Below are 20948 nucleotides of genomic sequence, written 5' to 3' on the forward strand. Positions count from 1 at the left end.
TGATAAAATCCGTGATAAGGACACAGAGGAATCAATCTTTGGACATGTGTGTTTGTGTGATGGTTTAAACACGGTGACTCGGTTTTTCAAACTTTGGGCTGGAGACATGGAAACTGGCGCCCACCACCGCTTATATAGTCACCAATCTACTAGGATTTAGGCCATGTTAGCTCCCAGCGTTTCAAAATTGTCCCAGTTCAAAAAAAAAAAAAAAACTCTTCGGCCGCAATTTGCCCGTCTATCAGGGCCTTTTTTTCTCCACCCCGGCTGCGCATGGATGTATCCATGGCCTGGCTAGTCCGCTAAGCAACACCCATATGGGACGCTTTAAGCACCAAATTTAGATCTGAGGGCCATCAACCCAATCAGCAACAGAACCATCGGTGTCTCATGCTGCACTGAAGAGGCTCTTAACCGCTTGGGGTCTAAGAGAATTCCACCGCGATGTATACACTCCCAATCAGGCATAGCGGGCTGCTGACCCTACGTCATAAAGCGAACCACCCAATCACAGTGCGAGTATCCATCGCTTTTTTATCTTCACCAGATTCTGCGCTTCCCTGGAACAACTACTGATCTACTGGGAAGTTGGGGTCTACCTAGGTACTAATTGGCGTCTGATATTCAGCTCTCGTTCACTCCCCCTGACGCCAAACCTTCTTCCGGTTGTTCGAAGTGCTCGTCCCAGGGCGTATTTTTAGAACAGGATTCCTGCTGCAGTGGATCCAACGTCCGATGGCTCTCCAGACTTAGTATGCACCCTATCCGACCATCGTGATAAGGCTGACAGCACAAGCGAGGCGTGGAAACCAGGTATAACAACCTAATCGACGGCCCTTGTTTATGCGCTGCTCCGGCCAATGTGCTTTGCGAGTCATCTACAGGTGGTTGGGTGGAATTGACTGCCTGAAACCATATTATTCGGGTTCCTGCATTCAAGTGCAGTTTGAGATATTTCCGCCCTGCAATGCTTCAATGGTTTAAGTGCTTGTGATTTGGGGTTTCGGAGGAAGATAGAAGCCCATGATCATCATCTCCTTGCTCGGCAAATCATGAATAATACTTTAATATATAATATCTTTCCTACTATTATCTCTTGCCGCCAAGGTAATATCATGAGCTTTTAAGGGCCTGTAGCACACCAGGCTCAGAGTTGTTAGTTATTATTATTCACTTTATTATCAATTAGTATTACCTAGTAGCCTGCATAGTGGGAATGCCCAAATGTACACTACTCCCTACTAAGACTGGTTTGTGTGGATAATGCCCAAACATGTAGATATATATATGTTATGCCCGACCACACTTTGAACGGTGTTACAAGAAAAAGCCGCACCCAGCGCCATTCACTAACAGCTAACCTAATAACCGAATGTCAGACTTATATTCTTTGTTCTCTATTCTATCAGCCGCCAGCGGTGTCATGTGCCTCTCCCACCATGTACACTGGTCACGTGCTCACCAAGGAGTCGAGTGATCAGATCTCAAAGTGGCTGATCACAGAATGAATTTCAAAAACAAAAACCCCCCTATTGCAGTCAATAGGATATATATTCTATATGATTAGGGATGATGGTCTACTTACGAATCTGCCGATGAGGAACCATTGTTCCTCATCGGCAGATCCACTATTGCCGAATCCAAATTATAACGTGGTTTGGTTATTCTAGAGATGTCTATACTCTACACTGTTTGCGGAGTCCGAACAGCTACCTACCTACTAGATGTTTGCCTTACGAATGACAGGATGGATAACAACCCAAGTGATTGAAATCCTACACAGTAACCCGAAGGCATACCTAGTGCGGGTTTGAAGAGTCCAGCCATAGTCACGTGCAACAGACGCAGAACCCGCAGTCAGTGTTGGTCTCCTTGCTGGGATATTGAATAGAGTGGAATTATTTGCCCACCACTTCATTTACGGTACCTTGTTGACCTGCCTATCCCAATAATGGTACGCCCACCGAGTGCGACGCGGGGATCGAAAAACGGGGTATATCAGCCTCTAATTGGCTGCAACCTCGTCCAGACCGCTTACCTCATCCGCCGCAATCCCGCCCGCCTTTTCGGGGGTTCTCATGTGGCTTTTCCCGTGCCTGGGGGGGGCGACTTTCGAGCCGATCGCTGACTTCTTCGTAATCCCTTTTTTCTTCTTCCCTTTCCCTCTCCATCTCCATCCCTCAATATCATTTCTTCCTCCGAAAGGACTCGCCTACCTTTTGTCGCGAACCCGGTCGCCCTTAGTGCTGCACGGCAGCTCGAGTTGCGGCCACGTTACCCCTGAGTCGCGTCGGACTTAAAACAGATAGATGACGTCTTTGTTGACATTCACGACCAACATCCCATCTCGAACCAGCCACACCGCGGGCACGACTCTCACGGCATCAGGTGCGATAGGCCGGATCGGGAGGTAAATCGGCTTGCGCATTTATCACCAGAGCGGCGCTCTCGGTGGCGTTCGCGACTCGTGTTTTTTTCTCACCTTGCTCTCGCTTGCGCGCGGTGTCCGCTAAGGGGACCCAAATTTCGAGTACGCGCAGGCGCTTGTCGGACCCCGGGTGTATGGGGAATCGGTCATAATGGCTCCAGGAGGCGGAGGAAACATTAAGGTGGTGGTGCGGGTGCGGCCTTTTAACAGCAGAGGTGAGCCTCGAGGAGTGTATCTTGGTTGTTAAGTCGCCGACTAACCCAGGGGATGATCCGTGATTGTAGAAAAGGAGAAGGGCTCGAAATGTATCGTGCAAATGAAAGGAGACCAAACCATCCTCATCCCTCCACCGAATGCCGAAGCAAAACAACCCCGAAAGGGAGGGAAGGGTGGACCGGAAGGCCCGAAGAACTTCGCCTTCGATAGATCCTACTGGTCTTTTGACAACAAGGCCCCTAACTATGCGAGTCAGGACAATCTTTTCGACGATCTGGGCACGCCGCTGCTGGATAATGCTTTTGGGGGTTACAACAACTGTATCTTTGCCTATGGGCAGACCGGTTCTGGGAAGTCCTATTCGATGATGGGTTATGGCAAGGAGTATGGTGTTATCCCGAGGATCTGTCAGTCGATGTTCGAGCGGATCTCGGAGATCCAGAGAGAAGGCAACCTCAGTTGTAATGTCGAAGTATCTTACATCGAAATCTACAACGAACGTGTCCGCGATCTCCTCAATCCCTCGAATAAAGGCCATCTGAAAGTTCGCGAACACCCGTCTACGGGTCCATACGTCGAAGATCTCTCCAAGCTTGCTGTCCGCTCCTTTGATGAAATCGAGAATTTGATGGACGAAGGTAACAAGGCCAGAACTGTCGCTGCTACGAACATGAACGAGACGTCCAGTCGATCCCACGCCGTATTCACTCTCACCCTGAGCCAAAAGCGTCACGATGCGGAGACTTCTATGGACTCGGAAAAGGTTTCGCGCATTAGTTTGGTCGATCTTGCGGGTTCGGAGAGAGCGAATTCCACTGGCGCAACTGGTGCACGTCTGAAGGAAGGAGCGGAAATCAATCGTTCGCTGTCGACGCTGGGTCGTGTCATTGCCGCTCTTGCAGACGTGGCCGCCGGCAAGAAAAAGAATGCTTCCATGGTTCCTTATCGTGATTCCATTCTAACATGGCTCCTGAAAGACTCACTTGGTGGTAACTCCATGACAGCGATGATCGCTGCCATCTCGCCGGCAGACATCAATTATGATGAGACACTGGGTACCCTTCGGTATGCCGATTCCGCTAAGCGTATCAAGAACCATGCGGTCGTGAACGAGGATCCAAATGCAAGAATGATCAGGGAGCTGAAGGAAGAACTGTTGCAACTGAGATCGAAGCTCGGTGGAGGTGCGCCAGGGGTGGCCGCAGGCGGTGCGCCAGGCGCCGGCGGCGCAGCACCCGCTGCAGACGACTACTACCCGCCAGATACTCCCCTGGAAAAACAGTTAGTCTCTATCCAGAAATCGGACGGCTCGGTTACCAAGGTCAGCAAAGCCGAGATTGTGGAGCAGCTCAACCAAAGTGAGAAGCTTTACAATGATTTGAACGAGACATGGGAAGAGAAACTCGTCAAGACGGAGCAGATCCACAAGGAACGTGAAGCAGCGCTGGAGGAACTCGGAATCAGCATTGAAAAGGGGTTCGTTGGAATGAGCACCCCAAAGAAAATGCCCCATTTGGTCAACCTTAGCGACGACCCGTTGCTGGCCGAATGTCTTGTTTATAATATTAAACCTGGAACCACACTGGTTGGCAACATGGATCAAGGGAGTCATGTGGAGATCAGACTCAATGGTTCTAAGATAATGGACGACCACTGCAAATTTGAAAATGTGGACAATGTGGTTACGCTCGTGCCTAGCGAGGGTGCAGCGATCATGGTCAACGGGCAGCGTGTTGACAAGCCTACACGCCTCAAAAGTGGCTTTAGGATCATCATGGGTGACTTTCACATTTTCCGTTTCAACCATCCCCAAGAGGCCCGTGCCGAGAGGGTCGAGCAAAGCTTGCTGCGTCATTCAATTACCACAAGCCAGCTTGGCTCACCCGCGCCCAACAAAAGCCACGATCGGAACTTGAGCAAGGCTGGCTCGGAGGTCGATGGCGATTCCAGTCGAGCGGATTCTCCTATGCCTTCGCGGGGCCGCGACTCGGATTGGCTCAATGCCCGTCGTGAAGCTGTCAGTGCTGTCATGGGCCCTGACCATATCTCCAACATGCGCGATGACGAACTGGATGCTTTGTTTGAAGATGTGCAAAAGGTGCGGGCGACTCGACGTGGGCGAGCCGAGAATGACGAGGATTCCGATTCCCTGAGCTCCTTCCCTGTCCGTGACAAATACATGTCCAATGGAACCCTCGACAACTTTTCATTGGATACAGCGATAACTCTTCCGGGCACGCCTCGTAACAATGAGGACGATGACGGCCAAAGTGGCAACGACGTAGCATTGCAGTCTGCTCGCCAGGACCTGCAGCGTCAACTCGATCGACAGAAGGAAGAATACCAAACTAAGCTACGGAATACAGAACTCTCCCCGACCCGGGGACCCGAAGGTCTCCAGTCCGAAAAAGCTCGTATGGAAGTTGCCCTCCGGGCGACGAAAGAAGAGTATGAGAGACAGCTCCGGCGGCAGAAGCAAGCTTTCGAGTCCCACATGAAGGACATGGGCCAGCCCATTCCCAGGATCTACGAGAATGGCTTTGCCGAGCTGGACCCCCGGGAGATCGAGATCGCCAGTACGATTTTCCGTCATTGGTCGCAGCAGAACTACGTCCGTATGGCAGAAAATGTCCTCCAGCATGCTTCTTTATTGAAGGAAGCTCAAGTTATGAGCCACATTATGGACAAAAATGTCGTTTTCCAATTCGCGGTCGTTGATCATGGGCACAATATGGCATCGTCTTACGATCTCGTGCTGAACGGCATCTCTGGAGATGAAGACATTTTGTTGGATGATGCTAAGAAACCATGCATTGCTGTCCGTGTAATTGACTTCAAACAATGCGTGGTCCATCTCTGGTCCGTCGAGAAGCTCCAGCGTCGCCTCCAGGCTATGCGTCAGCTGCACCAGTATATCGACCGACCGGATTATATCCAACACTTCAAACTTGAGAACCCCTTTTCTGAACCATGTTCGCCTCAGTATTCTCTTATTGGAGACGCAGATATCCCGCTCACTGCTGTTTTCGAGACCCGAGTACAAGACTTTTCTGTCGAAGTGATTTCGCCATATACACACAATGTCGTCGGTATAATCCGGCTGTCTTTGGAACCTTCATCGGCGCAGGCCCCATCATCTACGCTCAAATTCAACGTTGTCATGCGTGATATGATTGGTTTTGCCGAGTGGGAGGGCACGGAAGTCCATGCGCAGTTATTTTTCCCCGGTATCTCGGATGAAGGCGGCGCCACCACAACTCAGATGATCAGCGGCTTTGATGAAAGCGCTGTCCGCTTCGAGAGTGTCCACAGCATGAGCTTGCCGCTTTCCAGCCCGCGGACCGCTGCATTGAAAATTTGCGTGTATGCACGGGTGACTCAGATGCATCTCGACAAGCTTCTGAGCTGGGATGACATGCGCGATTCGGCCGAAGCCCCGCGCAAAAAGCGCAAGACACCACGTATTGCGGAATCGGAATTCTTTTCCGAAGAGAGACATGACGTTTTCGCAAGAATCCAGGTCCTCGAAATGACGGAGAGCGGAGAATACCTTCCTGTTGAGGTCGTGCAGAGCAATAGTCTGGATGCTGGCACCTATCAGCTGCACCAGGGTCTCCAGCGTCGCGTTCTGATCAATTTGACGTATAGCTCGACTGAAAGCCTGCCATGGGATGATCTGGCTAACGTGCGCGCGGGATCAGTGCGACTGCTTGATCCGTGGGGGAAGATCCCTGACCAGGATCTGCAGACGCCAGACGTCCCTCTCAAGTTTGTCCAAGAACCCATGGTGAAAGACAACGCTGATGGAACATCGAACGTTACTTTGATTGGTCAGTGGGACTCCAGCTTGCATGGCTCGCTCCTCCTCGATAGGGTAACTGCGGAGAAGTATCGAGTGCAGGTGACAATCCGATGGGATTTGCTATCTTCACGTCTGCAAGATCCCGTTGGATTCAGTGGGGATTTGACTCTTCAAATTCAAGGTCGCACATACGTTCGCCAACAGTCAATGTTCAAGCAGCTGTTTAACTCTACCCGGATTGTGCATTCTACTGTTCGCATGTTTTCCCTGGTTGTCCGTCCCGTGTCAGCGAAGCGCGCGGCCGATCTTTGGCGCATGAATACCCAGAATGATTATGTCAAAGGCGAGGAATTTCTCACTGCATGGGCTCCGCGAAAGATTTCTCTTGTCCGGGACTATGTGATGGCCCGTAAACGGCGCCACCGAGTTGCCGAGTTAAATGCGGCTAAAGGCGCCCTCAGTGCCAGCAGTCTTGTCCCGTCCCCCCCTCGTAGCGGCCGTTCGACACCTCTACGCACGCAAGAATTGACAGACCGGAAAGCGAAGATTCTCCGGAAGTATGTTGAACTTTGGTCGACCAAGACCGATTCAGTCGATGCCGTTCTTGTCCGAAGCAATACGGAACCCCCGGCAGGAGGTGCAGCCTTTGCCTCGCGTACGAAATCGCTAGCTTCAGCCGACGATGCCAGTTCTGTCTCTGACGACGCGACTCTTACGCCGCGGTTCATCGCCACGATTCAAACACTACCGAAGAACCCCTCCTCTTTGAAGTCTGGGTATTTGTTGTCTCCGGATGATACGTATACCCATTGGGTTCGGCGTTTCGTTGAACTCCGCCGACCGTATCTTCACGTGTACTCAGTGCCTGAAGGTGACGAGATCAACGCCATCAACCTGAGGACCTCACGAGTCGACCATGCTCCCGACTTCGCGCGACTTCTCGACGGTCCCGGAGCGGGGACGGACCGCCCCAACGTCTTCGCATTGTACGGACCACAGAACACATTCCTTTTCGCGAGCCGGACCGAGGCTCAAAAGGTGGAATGGATTCTGAAGATTGACGAGAGTTACTTCAGCAGCAAGGGGCCCAGAGTGGACGCGAACGGCTTCAGGCACTAAACTTGCGGTCCTATTCCCTCACCTACGCTGCCCGTCTTCTGAATTTTATGCCAGTCATGAACACTTCCTTCTCGTGTGTTTCACGCTTTGCCCTTTCTTCTGATCTTTGCCCATTACATTGGCCTTCCGTTCACCCCACCCTGAAGAACCCACTATGTCTATATCTTGGCTCCCCTCCCAAATCCCCATCTTTTCGTGGCAGTTTTGCCTCGCTTGAACTATACAACTTGCATCTAATCCCTTCATCCTCGATTGTTTTTGAGATACCCCCGGATACACATACATCTGCCCTTTCTAGCACTTGCGATCTCCATGTACATATTTAAGAAGTAGTTCCCCGACCTATAGATGGCCGTTGGTGACGCCAGGGCCCCCAACGGCGCTGATCGTTGGCCTCTCTTCATTTCGGAGGAAGGGTGGACTTATATGATAAAAATGTAGCACCACTTATTATTACCGGATGCTGCCTACCTACTATTGTTGATTCGTAGTAGGGGATCATGGATTAATTAACTGTCAAGATGAGCCAATGATGATATTGCGCCGAGGTGTTGCCATGGAAACCACCGCGATATTGTCTGACTTGAGAACAACCAGAGTCAAATGGATTATCTTCAGCCTTCTTATTGTTCTCTGCTTTGATCCAAAAAACCTTCCACTTTATTGCTATTTGGAATTTTATTTCGCTCCAGAAAAGGGATCTTTGGAAACGCGATGGCCATTGCGCAGCAGCACCAACTGCCGTAATCCAAACACGGCCGCACCGCACGCCCATGCTATACACGCCATCCCCAGCATTAACGTTCAACCCGATCAATATCTTCAATAAGAAAAAAACTCCCAATACGGAAAAAAAAAAAGAACCCCACCATGCGTTGGCAACAACCCCAATCAAGCACCTGGGCCCGCTTCCTAGGCACGGGCGCGCTCGTCTCATTAGCCATAATCACATTCCTCGTCTTCGAAGGCCGATTCTCCAACGACGTCACCAAATATGCACTAAAGTCGTCGATGATTCCACCTCCAAAGGATGGATCGTTCGGCCGCTGCGCGAACGACACCGAGAAGTGGGAATATGTGACTGGGCGGGACGCGAATAACCATGGGCTTTCGGAAGAGCAGTGTCTGGCGGCTTTTCCGAAGCTGTTTGTGGAGGTTGATAAGACTTTTGAGGGGAGAAAGGCAAATCCGGTGAAGTACAAGGAGCTGGATGAGTTGGTTGTGGAGGATGGGATGTTTAGGGCATTGATTTATAATGGGGAGGTGAGTTTTCCTTGGTGTCTTGTGTAAGATGGTATGGCATTTGCTGATAGGGCGGTTTGGACTAGTTGTATGTTGTCGACTATGCGGACATGACTTATACGCAGACTCGAGCCAAGTCGACTCTGAGCTCGCTCAACCGCGCGCTGCAGGCCATCCCTGATCGACACAGTATCCCCAATGTTGAGTTTGTTTTGTCCTCGGACGACTTCAGCAACGGTAAAGGACCGGTGTGGTCCTACTCCAAGCGCGACGAAGACAGCACTGTGTGGCTGATGCCTGACTTTGGGTACTGGTCCTGGCCGGAAGTCAAGGTCGGTCCGTACAAGGAGATCCGACGTCGGATCGCCGCCGTCGATGACGGGGAGATCGCACCAGATGGCAGTGTAACCCCGGGAATGTCTTTTCAAGAGAAAAAGAAACAGCTCCTCTGGCGCGGCAGCGTGAACACAAACGCCGAGATCCGAGGGAAGCTTCTCAAAGCCGTCCAGGGACAGAGCTGGGGGAGCGTAAGGGTCATCGACTGGGACGAGGAGAACGATGTCCGATTCAACCTGCTACCCATGGAAGAACACTGTCGCTACATGTTCCTGGCACACACCGAAGGCCGCAGTTTCTCCGGACGAGGCAAGTACCTCCTCAACTGCCGGTCCGTGGTGGTCTCGCACAAGCTGGTCTGGCGCGAAGCCCACCATGCAGCTCTGATTGCGTCCGGAGCGGACGCAAACTTCGTCGAGGTCGAGCGAGACTTTTCTGATCTCCACAAAAAACTAGAGTTCCTGATTGATAACCCCAAGGCTGCGGAGCGCATTGCTAATAACGCCGTGCGAACCTTCCGCGATCGATATCTGACGCCTGCGGCGGAGTCGTGCTACTGGAGGTATTTGGTGAGACGATATGCGTCATCTTGTGAGTTTGAGCCTGTGCTGTATCATGCCGATAAGGATGGGAAGAGGCAGATGCGTGGGACTCCGTTTGAGAGTTGGATTTTGTCGGGGCATTAGCTCTTGCTTTCCCCTTCTTTTGCACATCCTTTGCTCGCATGCAAATTCCGGGTTTGATGGGCATGTATATGAAGGGAGTTTGGGGGAACACTTGATGTTCAATTTCTATATGTATATATGATCCACGATACGATGACCATGACACAATGCAACTACTTGATGATGGATGAGATAGCCTTATGGCCTCAGGCCGCCTGAATTCCCAACCCGGAAAAGACCCAGACGTCCACTCAGCGTCATCTTTCATCTTTCATCTTTCGTCATTTCCCCCACTTCTCTTCATTGCACTCTCTCCTATGTACTACCCCGCAGTTCAACCGGTGAATCTCCCCTTGCTGATGATATTTCGCGCATGTGAGCCTTACAACATTGAAACCTTGCCTAACGCAACCACATTGTATGCGCCCGACTTTACCCAGACCTGGGCACGAGATCTCACCATGGGGGAAAAAAGAGAGTCAGACGACTGTTGGTGTACAAGATGTTGATTGCTCTGCTCACGCTATACTTTGAGCCTGCTGCTGACTGTGCCTCCGTTCTCAGTCACAGGGGTTTGGTCGGGGAGAAGATGGGAAGATCGACAATTCCTCCCCACGGCTTGAAGCTAGGGGTCGGGGGCCGGTGGATCTCTCAAAACCCGACTTCTTCGCGAGATAGAGTTCTAACGATTGACTAACTATTGAACTCTCTCACATCGGGGCTGTGGGCCCCGGGATTTGCGTTCCTGGTACCTGAAAATCGGCGGATAGGAACCCACTGGCTGTCCAGAGTTCGGGGGGTTTTCGGTGCCATGCATCGCGCGCCGTTGCATTGGTGGTTTGGATTTCAACGGTTGTTGCTGATGACGAACCGGTTGCTCGTCATGTTTGCTAGTTGTTGTGGTTGGGACTGCATGGCTAGAACCAATGACGGATCTTCATTCCTGAATACGGAGTACACTGTATAACGTTCCCAGATGACCTTATGCACGTCGGATGATGTGCCAGCGGGCAGTCCGAACCATGGCTCCTCCTTTTCCTAATGGATTTAGGCTCATCCTTTCCGGCAGATTGTTTCTAACTGATCCTAGTAACGGAGACGATGATAGGTGTGCGGGGATGGTAGGTGACTACTAACTATGGTACAGCGAAGATCAGGATCTTCAGGACTGGACGGTTCGATCGGTATTGACTGGGGCTGGTTTTTTGATCAATTTGTTCGGCCCCCGAAAGCCTCGGACGACGTCATTAGCATGCCTCTCATCTTTGCAGCCGGCCCGACAATCTGATGTGCCTGAACAATGACACCTAACATGCCGAATCATATCATCTGTTGTGGCGATCAAACAACAGAGTTACATTAGAGAGGTATATGCAATCGCCAATATGTCATTCCGCCCGAGGTCTTTCCCAGGCAGCGGTTGTCCTCGGGCCCAGGGATTAATCGCGACGCAATTATCCTGTCAGCGCAGCCGCAGCCCCCTTGGCAGTACGACCCACAGCTTGTCTCAGATGCCAATCTTTGACATTAACCAGAAAAGTCAATTAAGGGATAGCGGATGTGACCCGTTGATCCATGCCTCGTAGATCTTGTTGCGGGGCGGTCATTTACAATTGCTTGGAGAAGACCCGTTTTGTTTGGCCGGTATGAACGCATTCGCCGCATTCGGATTCAGCCGCTCGCATTTCGCGTCTGCTTTGTCGTCCTTTCCCCATTGTGGACCACATGTATCAATTTTGAATTTCTCCGAGTGCAGCCCCAAGAATGCCCACCGATACCCAATGTGTGGTCCGCCTGGCGTTCTCGCATGATGACCCAGTCATCCTACTCAAAACGTCCAAACTCCGCCACTTTACGCGCAGATGAAGCCTCCCAGAGGTTTGAGCCCCCACAGGCTGGATACCAATCCAATGGCCTGCCGATGCTTATTCTGCAAACTATCCAGACCGGTAGATGCAGTCCTTATTGTGACCTGTGTGACAATCAGGTGATGGATGATTTCGTTCAGCCGCCCACCGCATATCGCCCCAATGCGGCCAAAAAGAATGCTGGACATCGTCGTTCGAAAGCTGCCAATATAAAGCAATGGCATGCTTCTCAGAGGATCGAATATGGCTTCTCAGGAATTCCATTCTCTCATTCCAAGCTCCGATCTGCGTGCCTTCCAACCACCTAAACCTTGCTAGCATTTTTCTCCCTGTCGATCACTATACTCTATTCCGTTGACACCTTCCGCGCAAGATGTGGTCCCCTGCGATAGCTACGCTGACGTCGGGGCTATTTCTCCTGGCTCCGAGTGCCATTGCCTCTCCCCTCAAGGCTGCCGAGGGCGCTCGGCTGGTCATCAACGCGGACTTTCCCGACCCCAGCTTTGTCGAGACGCCAGAAGGGATCTGGTACGCCTTCGGTACGAACAGCAAGGACAAGAAGGTTCAGGTTGCGAGCTCCAAGGACTTCGAGACATGGACAGTCCTCGACATCGATGCCTTGCCTAACGTGGCACCTTGGGAGACGGAGAAAGACCACTGGGCCCCGGACGTAATTCGACGGGTACGTCCTAACGTAGCATATCTACATAACCAAAGCAAGACCCACTAACAGAGCACCCCAGAACGATGGCAAATACGTCCTGTACTACTCGGGAGAAGCCAAGGCCCTTCTCGACCACCACTGCGTCGGTAGCGCCGTCTCAGTCGACACCGACCCAGCAGGTCCCTACATCCCAACAGAGACGCCCCTCTCCTGCCCCTTAGACCAAGGCGGCTCAATCGACCCCGCCGGGTTCCAGGACGTTGACGGCAGCCGGTACGTGGTGTACAAAGTCGACGGGAACAGCATCGGCAACGGCGGCGACTGCAACAACGGGATAGAGCCGAAGAAGCCCACGCCGATCATGCTGCAGCGGGTAGCCGAAGATGGGATCACGGTCATCGGCGGACCCGTGGAGATCCTCGACCGCGACGACACCGACGGGCCCCTCGTCGAAGCCCCCAACCTCATTTTCAAAGACGACACCTACTACCTCTTCTACTCCACCCACTGCTTCACGGACCCCAACTACGACGTCCGCTATGCGACCTCCAAATCCCTCATGGGCCCTTACGTCAAGACCAACGAGCGGCTGCTCAAGACCGGCGACTGGGGCCTGATTTCCCCCGGCGGCGGCACCGTGTGCCCCTGCGGCGATCGCATGCTGTTCCACGGGTTCTGTGAGGAACACAAGCGCTGCACGTACGTGGCGCAAGTGAGCCTGTCGGATGGGAAGGTGGCTCTCCTGTAGAGTGAATGATCGTGCACATCTATCTATCTACCTATCTCTATCTAGTCTATTCTAGAGCCTGACTGTTCAACAGTCATGGCAAGCACCACCGGGTGGAGTTCGGGAGGGAGTTCGGCGGGAAGGCGTCAATTTGTCTTTTTTTCTTTTTTGTTTTTCCCTTTTTCTCGTGTTGATCAATTCTTCACGTGTTTCTTTTCTCTCATGAGATGGATGAGGGAGGGCGAGTCGTTTGGACAGACATGTCTATCTTCAATCTACCATCAAACGGTCCTATTCTATCACCCAACCTACCCAGATACTTCCTTCTAGGATAACTTACTTGGACTCTACGAGCAAATAATCCATACAGTAATGTGGGATTCACACAGCACTATTATTCAATACACAATACCATAATATGACTCAGTACACACATCTATCACCACAGCAATCCAGTCCAGAACCAGGACCAAACCCGAGATAATAAACGCAACGCAACGCAGCACACCACAACACAATGTGATAAATGGAATTAGTATTGACCGAAACAAGCCCAATAGGGGAGATTATCTATCAAAGGAAACGACCACCGAAGGTGAGTAAATGTAAGTGAGTAAGTAAGTGCGTCATCGTCATCGTCGTCGTCAGCGTCTTTCAGGGACCACGTGTGTGCGTATGTCTGCATGCATGTATGCAATCACGTATGTATGTATGCAGCAAATAAAAGAAGAAACAAAGAAAAGAATTGCAAGAAATGCAAGAAAGCCATGCCATCTTCGTCATCTCCAAGAACCGAAACAAGCCGAGGTACGTACATACATACATACATACGTACCTACTCCTGTAATATACGCACGCACGTGCGCACGTAAATCGCATGCCACATGTATGCAAATACGCATACGCATGTATGAGAGCCTCAGGCTCCTGGCCTCATCATCACAGAGAGACAAAGAGGCATCCGACAAGCGGGAGCCTCAGGCAGACACACCCCCCGACGAGGAGGTCGTCTGAGCTCTCCGACCAGCCTTGACACCGCGCACCCACTTCGCTGCTTCAGCGACGGCCACGTCCGGCGCAGTCTTATAGTTCAGCAAGTGGCCCTGGATCTCAGCGGCGGAGATCTCGCCTGCGGGGACTGCGTCCGCGAATTTAGCTGCTAGGGAGCGAATTTCGGTTGGTGAGAAGCGGCTGAGGGGGTCTGTTTTCTTTTTCTTGTTGTTGTTATCGTTGGTGGTATTGTTCTTGTCGGTGGTGGTAGAGGAAGAGGTAGTAGAGATTGTCTTTTCCACCGAGTGTTTTGACTTAAGGGCCGCAGAGTGGAAGTCTTCCTCGCGCGCGGTGTACATAGATTCGAAGAGGTCGCGAATGTCAGCAGCAGCGGAGTAGCCGAATTCGATGGACATGTCGACGCGGCCAGGGCGGAGGAGCGCGGAGTCAAGTTTGTCGATGTGGTTGGTAGTCATGATGAGGATGCGGCCTTCGGAGGCGGCGACGCCGTCGATGACGTTGAGGAGGCCCGAGAGGGAGACGCCCTTTTGGTCTTTGGTGTCGCTGGCGTCTTTGGCGGCGGCCGGAGTATCGGTGACGGTTGCGGGGTCCGATGAGGCCGCGTCGGGGGCATCTTTGGCGGGGGAGCTGCTGTCGGGATCGCGCTGGTGGGTGATACCGGCGCAGTCGACGTCTTCGAGGAGGACGATGCAGCGACGGGGGAGTCCGTGGAAGAGACCCATCAGGTCGTCTTCGGTGAGGGTCTTGGAGCTGAGGTTGAGTAGGTACATCTCGAGGCCGAGGAGCCCCGCGGCGGCGAAGCTGAGACTGGTCTTGCCGGTGCCGGGGGGGCCGTGCAGTAGGTAGCCCCGGCGGTAGGGGATGCCGCGGTTGGAGTACCAGCGGCGGGTACGCGGGTGGAGGTACTCCTTGATGTCGTTGACGAAAGCCTGCTTCTGGGCGGCGTCGAGAACAACGGTGGAGAGCGGGCGCGGGGCGCGAGCCATGCAGCGGACCCAGTCGACGGTGAGGGAGCGATCGCGCTGGGCGCGGTAGATGACGGTGTTTTTGCTATCGCGACCGACGTAGGCGTGCTGGGCTTCGGCCAGCAGCTCCTTGAGAACGGCCGGGTTGCGGCCGAAGCACGAAATGTAGAGGCGCTCGGGGTTGAGCATGAAGAAGCCGGCGTTTGGGTTATTGTCCTCACGCACACGGTTGAACCAGAGCAGGTGTCCACGGAACCAGAAGTAATGGCGGCCCGCGGCGGGCGTGAACCGCAGTCGTTTGAACCGGTCGCGCGTCTTCGTCCTGGCCCAGTACTCATCAAAATCGTCCAGCACGTTGCCATTCTCGTCCATCTCGTCCTGCTCATTCCATGCGTCTTCGCCATCGCGCTCGCCATCCATGTCGTCGTAAAAGTACATGCCGGGCGATATGCGCGTGGCAGCGATGAAGTGGTGCATTTTCTTGGTGAGCGGCTGCTGTGCGACCCAGAACAAAACGTGCTTGGAGATTTCGTCGTCCATCCGGATCTCCGCCGTCGATACACAGTATTCTTCGATGAGGTACCAGAACCGCATGACTAGGTAGTTGGCTGAGAAGACTACGACGGCTGAGAGGGCGAGAAATGGCAGATAGGCGGAGAGATCCACTTGTAAATATGTCCTCAAGAGGCCCGAAACCATAGAATAGCCAGGAATGAACGCATCGAGGAGGGCCGCATCGGAGGGAAAGACAGAGTCGGTGGGGGTGACGGTGCGATTCATGATGGGCGGGTGTTCAATCCAGGCAGGTGTGGTGGGAAGAAAAAAGCATTTTTTCCCAAGAAAGGGAAAGGAACGAGAAGATATATATAGATTATAGAGATGAAGAACACACGGGCAGAGCCTCACGACGTCATCCTTGTTGGTGGCTTGCTTGGGTTACCATCGCAGCCTAAACAAACGCCGCATAAAGGCATGACAAGGCTCCAACCGACCGTGAAAGCATCAGCAGATCGTCACTTGAGGCTGACTGCAGCCTAGTGCGGATCGATCCAAATCTAGATCCCGCTCCAAGGGGTCCGGGTGCTGTTGATTATAATATTAATATAGGGTATCTAAATAGCAATGGAAATCTTGTGGACCGTAAAGATACGGGCCGACGATACGCATCAAAAGAAATTATCTTTCACCGTATCGACGACATCAGTCGCCCAGTCCTTCACCTCCCCCACTTTGCCCCAGAGCGTTCCCCACCACGTTGGTCTCTCGTCGTCCTCAGTCCCGGAGTCGGGATTCGGACCTGCAGGTGCTTCTGCTGGTGATGTAGGCTTGGAGTCTGCGGGAGCCGCGTGAGTAGGCGTATCCGCAACGAAGGTGCTTGTAGCGGGAGGATCCGATGGATCCTCCACCGCTGGAGCGCCCGCATCGGAATGCAGGCCGATTGGTTTGAGCGGAAGGCGCAGAGTTCCGTTGTTCGGCTGGGGTGGAAGCCCCAAGGAGTCACAGATGATGTTGTACACGTTGACATTTTCTGTCCGGGTTAGCATAACTGACGTCTAGAGGATCTACCAAAAACGAGGAGACCTACGAAATGGTTCCACCCGGCTATTGGGGTTATGGGGAAACGCTGGGCCTCGCGCGACAAAAATCGCGCGCATGAGCGGATGCTCGTGATCGTAACCATGCACCCCCCGGGGGTGATACTCCTTCCCATCCTGCAAGGCTCGCGCGGCGTCGAAATCCGATCGTTCGACGACCACCCAGCCAGCCTTGGGGATGACCCACAGTGGTGCGATGCGATCGTTGTTCTGGAAATGGTAACGTTCCGGCATGGCCTCGCGGGTGTAGATCTCCACTGCGTGGGAGTAGTTTTCTCTCAAACTATTCAGCTGGCTTTGCAAGGTCTCAAGGTGTTCCGGTTGTTTGGGCCGGAGACCGCGCAACGGCCACCCGTCAATATGGTCGACGAGGTTGAGGTCGATGAAATCGTCGAGCTGGACCAAGCGCTCCGTCGCAGTCGTTGCCATCCCGTGGTCCGAGACAATCACGACATTGACGATCTCGGTGAGGTTCCGAGCCTCTAGGCCGTGGAACAAGCTCCCTAGCATCTCATCCACCTGTGCAATGGTCCCACGGATCTCCGTGCTATTAGGCCCATATTTGTGCCCATCCGCGTCGACATTAGGGACGTAAGCCGCAAGGAGCTGCGGGCGCGCGGGGGGTTGATCCTCAATTTCCAGCCCCGGCATATCAAGGAAACCTAGAAGACGGTCCACCTTCTTGGACAGCGCTTCGGAGCCATTATATTCATCCAGATACGTTGGATCCACGCCACCGATGTGCGCTTCTGAGCCGGGCCACATGTGGACAGCCGACTTCATCCCATGGTTTTCGGCCCTCATCCACAGGGGTTCTGCGTTCCACCATTTCGCTTGCATGCTGATTTCTTGGTGGGTGTAGTAGAACTCCTCCTTCAAGGCTGGATCCCAAAACGTATTTGACACCACTCCATGGCTTTCTGGATATAGTCCGGTCATCAGGGTGAAGTGGTTGGGAAAAGTGACGCTGGGGAAGCTGGGGAGCATATATGGTGGCGACACGCCGCCTGCGACAAATGAGTTGAGGAAGGGGGTCAGGCCGCGATTGAGAAAGTCGGCGCGAAATCCGTCAAGAGATATGTATATGGTGGTCGGAGCGAAGAGTGCAGTGCCATTCGATCGGAGCGGTTTGGTTTGGGACGCGCGGAATTGGATAGATGCCTTGTACGCTCCCAGGAGGAAGATGAGGAAGAGAACAAAGATGGCCGAAAAGACTAGACTCAACTTCCACCATGTCACACGTCGGGATTCCTAGACCGACGAACCGTCGAAAGATTAGTCTCGGACTTTGATCCTCGAGAAAAGAGCAACAGCTACGATCATACCTGTATAGGAGGGTACTTCTCCTGACTGTCTTCGTCCAGGTCCGACTCGGAGCTCAGCAACGAACTCTCGTCATCCCGGTGCCCTTCCTCCATCTCAAACATCAACTCCCCTCGGCGCCGTCTGCCATCCCCATGCCGAGCTCTCCTCCGCGATCGTCTTTTATTTGTTTTACCAATCCGAACGGTACTGTGGCTGGGGCTAAAGATGCGACGAAGCCCGTGTGTGGGCCCGCTCCGAGTCAAGAGATTCTCCGTTTCTTCCTCCTCCTCCAACACGGTCTGATCATGTCGGGAGAGCTCTACTGTTGTACGAGAGGCACGGATGAACTCGTCATCTTCGGAGTCAGAATCCTGCTCCGACGGAGACCGCAAGGAGTCGGCATCGTCATCGTAGCCGCTGGGAGAAAGGAGGGAGGGGTTGGCTAAGTCACGTCGGGAAGGCATGGGCGGACGAATGCATGAGGTCGGACTAATCAAACGCTAAAGGACAGAAGAACGAGAAAACAACAATGAATGGACGGAGAGCGAAATATGAAAGAGATGGTGAAGTTGAGGTATTGGAGAGAGAGAGAGAGAGGGAAAGAAAGAAGAAAGAGGAGAAGCGACGATCACTTTCCTTGACCCGTTCGGGCTTAGTCTCTCTCCGCCTTCATCTTTCTCTTCCAGATGGGATCGTTGATCTTCGTTTGTTGACATCTCGCCGTCTACAAAGACTTTCACGAATATCCTGACTTGACAATGCAGAATCATATTGGATAATGGATTTGTGCTATGCTTTCAATCTTTGTTGACACAATGAGAATCCAGGTAGAGCCATTTTGTCAAGATGATTACTATAAATACTAGTCAGAGGCCCCAAACCCACCAAGCCCAATGGAGCCTCGAGCTTTCTACAAACCAAAAGGTTAAGTAATTATCCCATCTCTCACCTACCAAACAATTCAGATCGATACACAAATCATGGCAGCCGCCAATCCCCAAGGGGACGAGTTATTCATTCCCGACTCCCCACATTATAAATTTTACTTCGTCTTCGTTCTCCCCGATCAAAACTTCCCATCGCTCGAGCTGCTATTCCAGTGTCTTGGACTGCTTCGCACCCGCCTATACGAGGTCTTCGACTCAAAGGAGTCCATCAAGGCTGAAGACGGCGACATGATTCTTGAGGTGGACGCCTACGAGCCAACCCGCGAATCCGCCGTTCGTGCTGCTACGTTCGCTATCGAGCGTGGCATTCGTAATTGGGACTTTGAGATTCAAGTTATGGGCAGGATTATGTATCCGAAGAATCTCGAGTTTCGCATGTGAGTATGAGAGAGCGCGTCTTCTTGTTTGTTTACTTGTTTTTGCTACGTTTCGATGGTCACAGGGGCTCAACTCGTAGAAGACATGGCACCGTAGGCTTCGTACATTTATTTAGTGTGGGAATATCACTGGTTTCTCTTTACCACATGATAAACTAGTGTTATAATCAAGCAACATAAGAATATTATATACCTCAACAAACGAGAGAGTGAGTGTAACTCCTATCCCAGTAATCCCTCATGAGCTTCCCCAACCGCCGGTTCTGTAACAGCCGAAGGGGTTGGAACACCATGAACAAATAGCTTGGCCCCCCTAATATCCACCTGCAACTGGCCAAACAGATGTTCAAGCTCGGGGTGTCTCCTCATCGCAAGGCCAATATACAGCGGTTTGATCTCCCTCCATCGATCCTGGATAGTTGCGCCATACCGATCAGCCAACCATTGGATATCTTCGAAATCGCGGAATTTCGACCGAGATGCTGCGACACAAACTTTGCCTTTCATAATGAGAAACGGATCAAGCAGGCTGCAAGGGCCTTTCCCGAAATGTCGGCCTTCGACTGTACGGATAATGGGTTGTACGCCGCTCATGTTGTATTTGGCACCTGGAAATAGTTAGGTTAGCGCGAACTGCCTTCAGATGGAGGAGGGGAGGTATAATATACCTCCAAACATCTCACAGATTATTTTGACACGGACTGGGCTTTCTTGTTCGTCAGATGCTTCGGACCACACAAATTGGATCCAGTCCTGTCGAGGTCGAGGTTTGGCCACGAATCCACTCTTTCCATCTAGGAGAGTGATAACTTCATGCTTGGTGATGGAGGCGAGACAATCAATGTTTTTGGTCTCCCGGGAGCTGCCTAAAACGGTAACGGCGTAGCCACCGAATATACCATGGGGAATATGGGCTTGGGTCAGATGATAGTGGAGGGCAATAGCCGCGTCATTCAGTCGTTCTTGAAGCATGTTGTTATAAATATATGCGATGGTAGTAAGAACATTCCTTGGAAACTGGGAAGAGGATTTGATATCAATGATTTAGTGATTCATTCCAAGTGTCAATTACTAGAAATAGTGGTTTATGCGGCTTGCTCCCGCCTCGTCCCGTTCCTATGTGTACTGCCTCGTTAGCTCGCGATAGCCCGAAGAAGAAACTCCTTCCCTCCTTTCTTCCTTCCTTCCCCTTCCTATGTATAAAGTAATTCTCTGCCTATTACGCCCGCAAAGGGATATAAATCTCAAACCCTGCCAACAGTGCGAAAGAGCTTTCGGAAATGATAATATAAGCAGACGTATATGAACCCCTTGTACTAAAGATATATGTTGTTACCATTCTTCCGATGGCAACAGGATGGACTTCATGAAGTTGACAACGGGAGAACTAAGGTTGGCACCGCGTTTCATACCTAATATCCGGATGCATTGTACAACAATTACATCATTTTCAGGCCTTTTACTGGCCTTTCACTGTCTGCAGGTCGCTCGGCCCACTTCATCCCACCTATAACACTTGGATTGATGGTCTCTTGTATCATCATCCCAGGGACAGTTTCAAAACATTCGACAAGTATAACAGTCACAATGTTCGAGAAAATACGCCCCATTTTCAAACCATTTCTCCGAATCCTCTCGGACCTCCATCTGGAAATTGATCAACAATACCCGTCCTTTGAGA

General features: G+C 52.0%; 7 protein-coding genes across 7 annotated transcripts; 4 read left to right on the plus strand and 3 right to left on the minus strand.

The window, feature by feature from the left end:
- The first annotated feature begins 2440 nt into the window (after positions 1 to 2440).
- BDW47DRAFT_21167 (kinesin-3 motor protein uncA) lies at positions 2441 to 7686 on the plus strand. Its single transcript, XM_024818454.1, has 2 exons — positions 2441 to 2643; positions 2713 to 7686. The coding sequence occupies exons 1-2, from the start codon at positions 2580 to 2582 to the stop codon at positions 7563 to 7565; spliced, it is 4917 nt and encodes a 1638-aa protein (XP_024672915.1). The 5' UTR covers positions 2441 to 2579; the 3' UTR covers positions 7566 to 7686.
- A 555-nt stretch (positions 7687 to 8241) lies between these two features.
- Positions 8242 to 9996, plus strand: BDW47DRAFT_104504 (DUF821 domain protein). The gene is made up of 2 exons (XM_024812346.1): positions 8242 to 8828; positions 8894 to 9996. Exons 1-2 carry the CDS (start codon positions 8436 to 8438, stop codon positions 9827 to 9829), a joined length of 1329 nt encoding a protein of 442 aa, XP_024672916.1. The 5' UTR covers positions 8242 to 8435; the 3' UTR covers positions 9830 to 9996.
- Positions 9997 to 12049: 2053 nt separating this feature from the next.
- Positions 12050 to 13088, plus strand: BDW47DRAFT_117082 (glycoside hydrolase family 43 protein; the record flags this gene model as incomplete). The annotated part of the gene is made up of 2 exons (XM_024815031.1): positions 12050 to 12358; positions 12420 to 13088. The coding sequence occupies 2 exons, from the start codon at positions 12050 to 12052 to the stop codon at positions 13086 to 13088; spliced, it is 978 nt and encodes a 325-aa protein (XP_024672917.1).
- Positions 13089 to 13428: 340 nt separating this feature from the next.
- On the minus strand, positions 13429 to 15916 carry BDW47DRAFT_104507 (BCS1 and AAA domain-containing protein). Its single transcript, XM_024812347.1, has one exon. The coding sequence runs from the start codon at positions 15821 to 15823 to the stop codon at positions 14045 to 14047; it is 1779 nt and encodes a 592-aa protein (XP_024672918.1). The 5' UTR covers positions 15824 to 15916; the 3' UTR covers positions 13429 to 14044.
- Positions 15868 to 18513, minus strand: BDW47DRAFT_21204 (nucleotide pyrophosphatase family protein). Its single transcript, XM_024818455.1, has 3 exons — positions 17964 to 18513; positions 16629 to 17889; positions 15868 to 16571 (listed from the first exon to the last, which is right to left on the minus strand). Exons 1-3 carry the CDS (start codon positions 18405 to 18407, stop codon positions 16210 to 16212), a joined length of 2067 nt encoding a protein of 688 aa, XP_024672919.1. The 5' UTR covers positions 18408 to 18513; the 3' UTR covers positions 15868 to 16209.
- A 410-nt stretch (positions 18514 to 18923) lies between these two features.
- Positions 18924 to 19271, plus strand: BDW47DRAFT_125129 (uncharacterized protein; the record flags this gene model as incomplete). Its single annotated transcript, XM_024816339.1, has 1 exon — positions 18924 to 19271. One exon carries the CDS (start codon positions 18924 to 18926, stop codon positions 19269 to 19271), a length of 348 nt encoding a protein of 115 aa, XP_024672920.1.
- A 218-nt stretch (positions 19272 to 19489) lies between these two features.
- BDW47DRAFT_125130 (uncharacterized protein) lies at positions 19490 to 20239 on the minus strand (the record flags this gene model as incomplete). The annotated part of the gene is made up of 2 exons (XM_024816340.1): positions 19490 to 19875; positions 19936 to 20239. The coding sequence occupies 2 exons, from the start codon at positions 20237 to 20239 to the stop codon at positions 19490 to 19492; spliced, it is 690 nt and encodes a 229-aa protein (XP_024672921.1).
- Positions 20240 to 20948: the final 709 nt, after the last annotated feature.

The sequence above is a fragment of the Aspergillus candidus genome, assembly GCF_002847045.1.
Source record: "Aspergillus candidus strain CBS 102.13 unplaced genomic scaffold BDW47scaffold_17, whole genome shotgun sequence".
NCBI classification, from domain to species: Eukaryota; Fungi; Ascomycota; class Eurotiomycetes; order Eurotiales; family Aspergillaceae; genus Aspergillus; species Aspergillus candidus.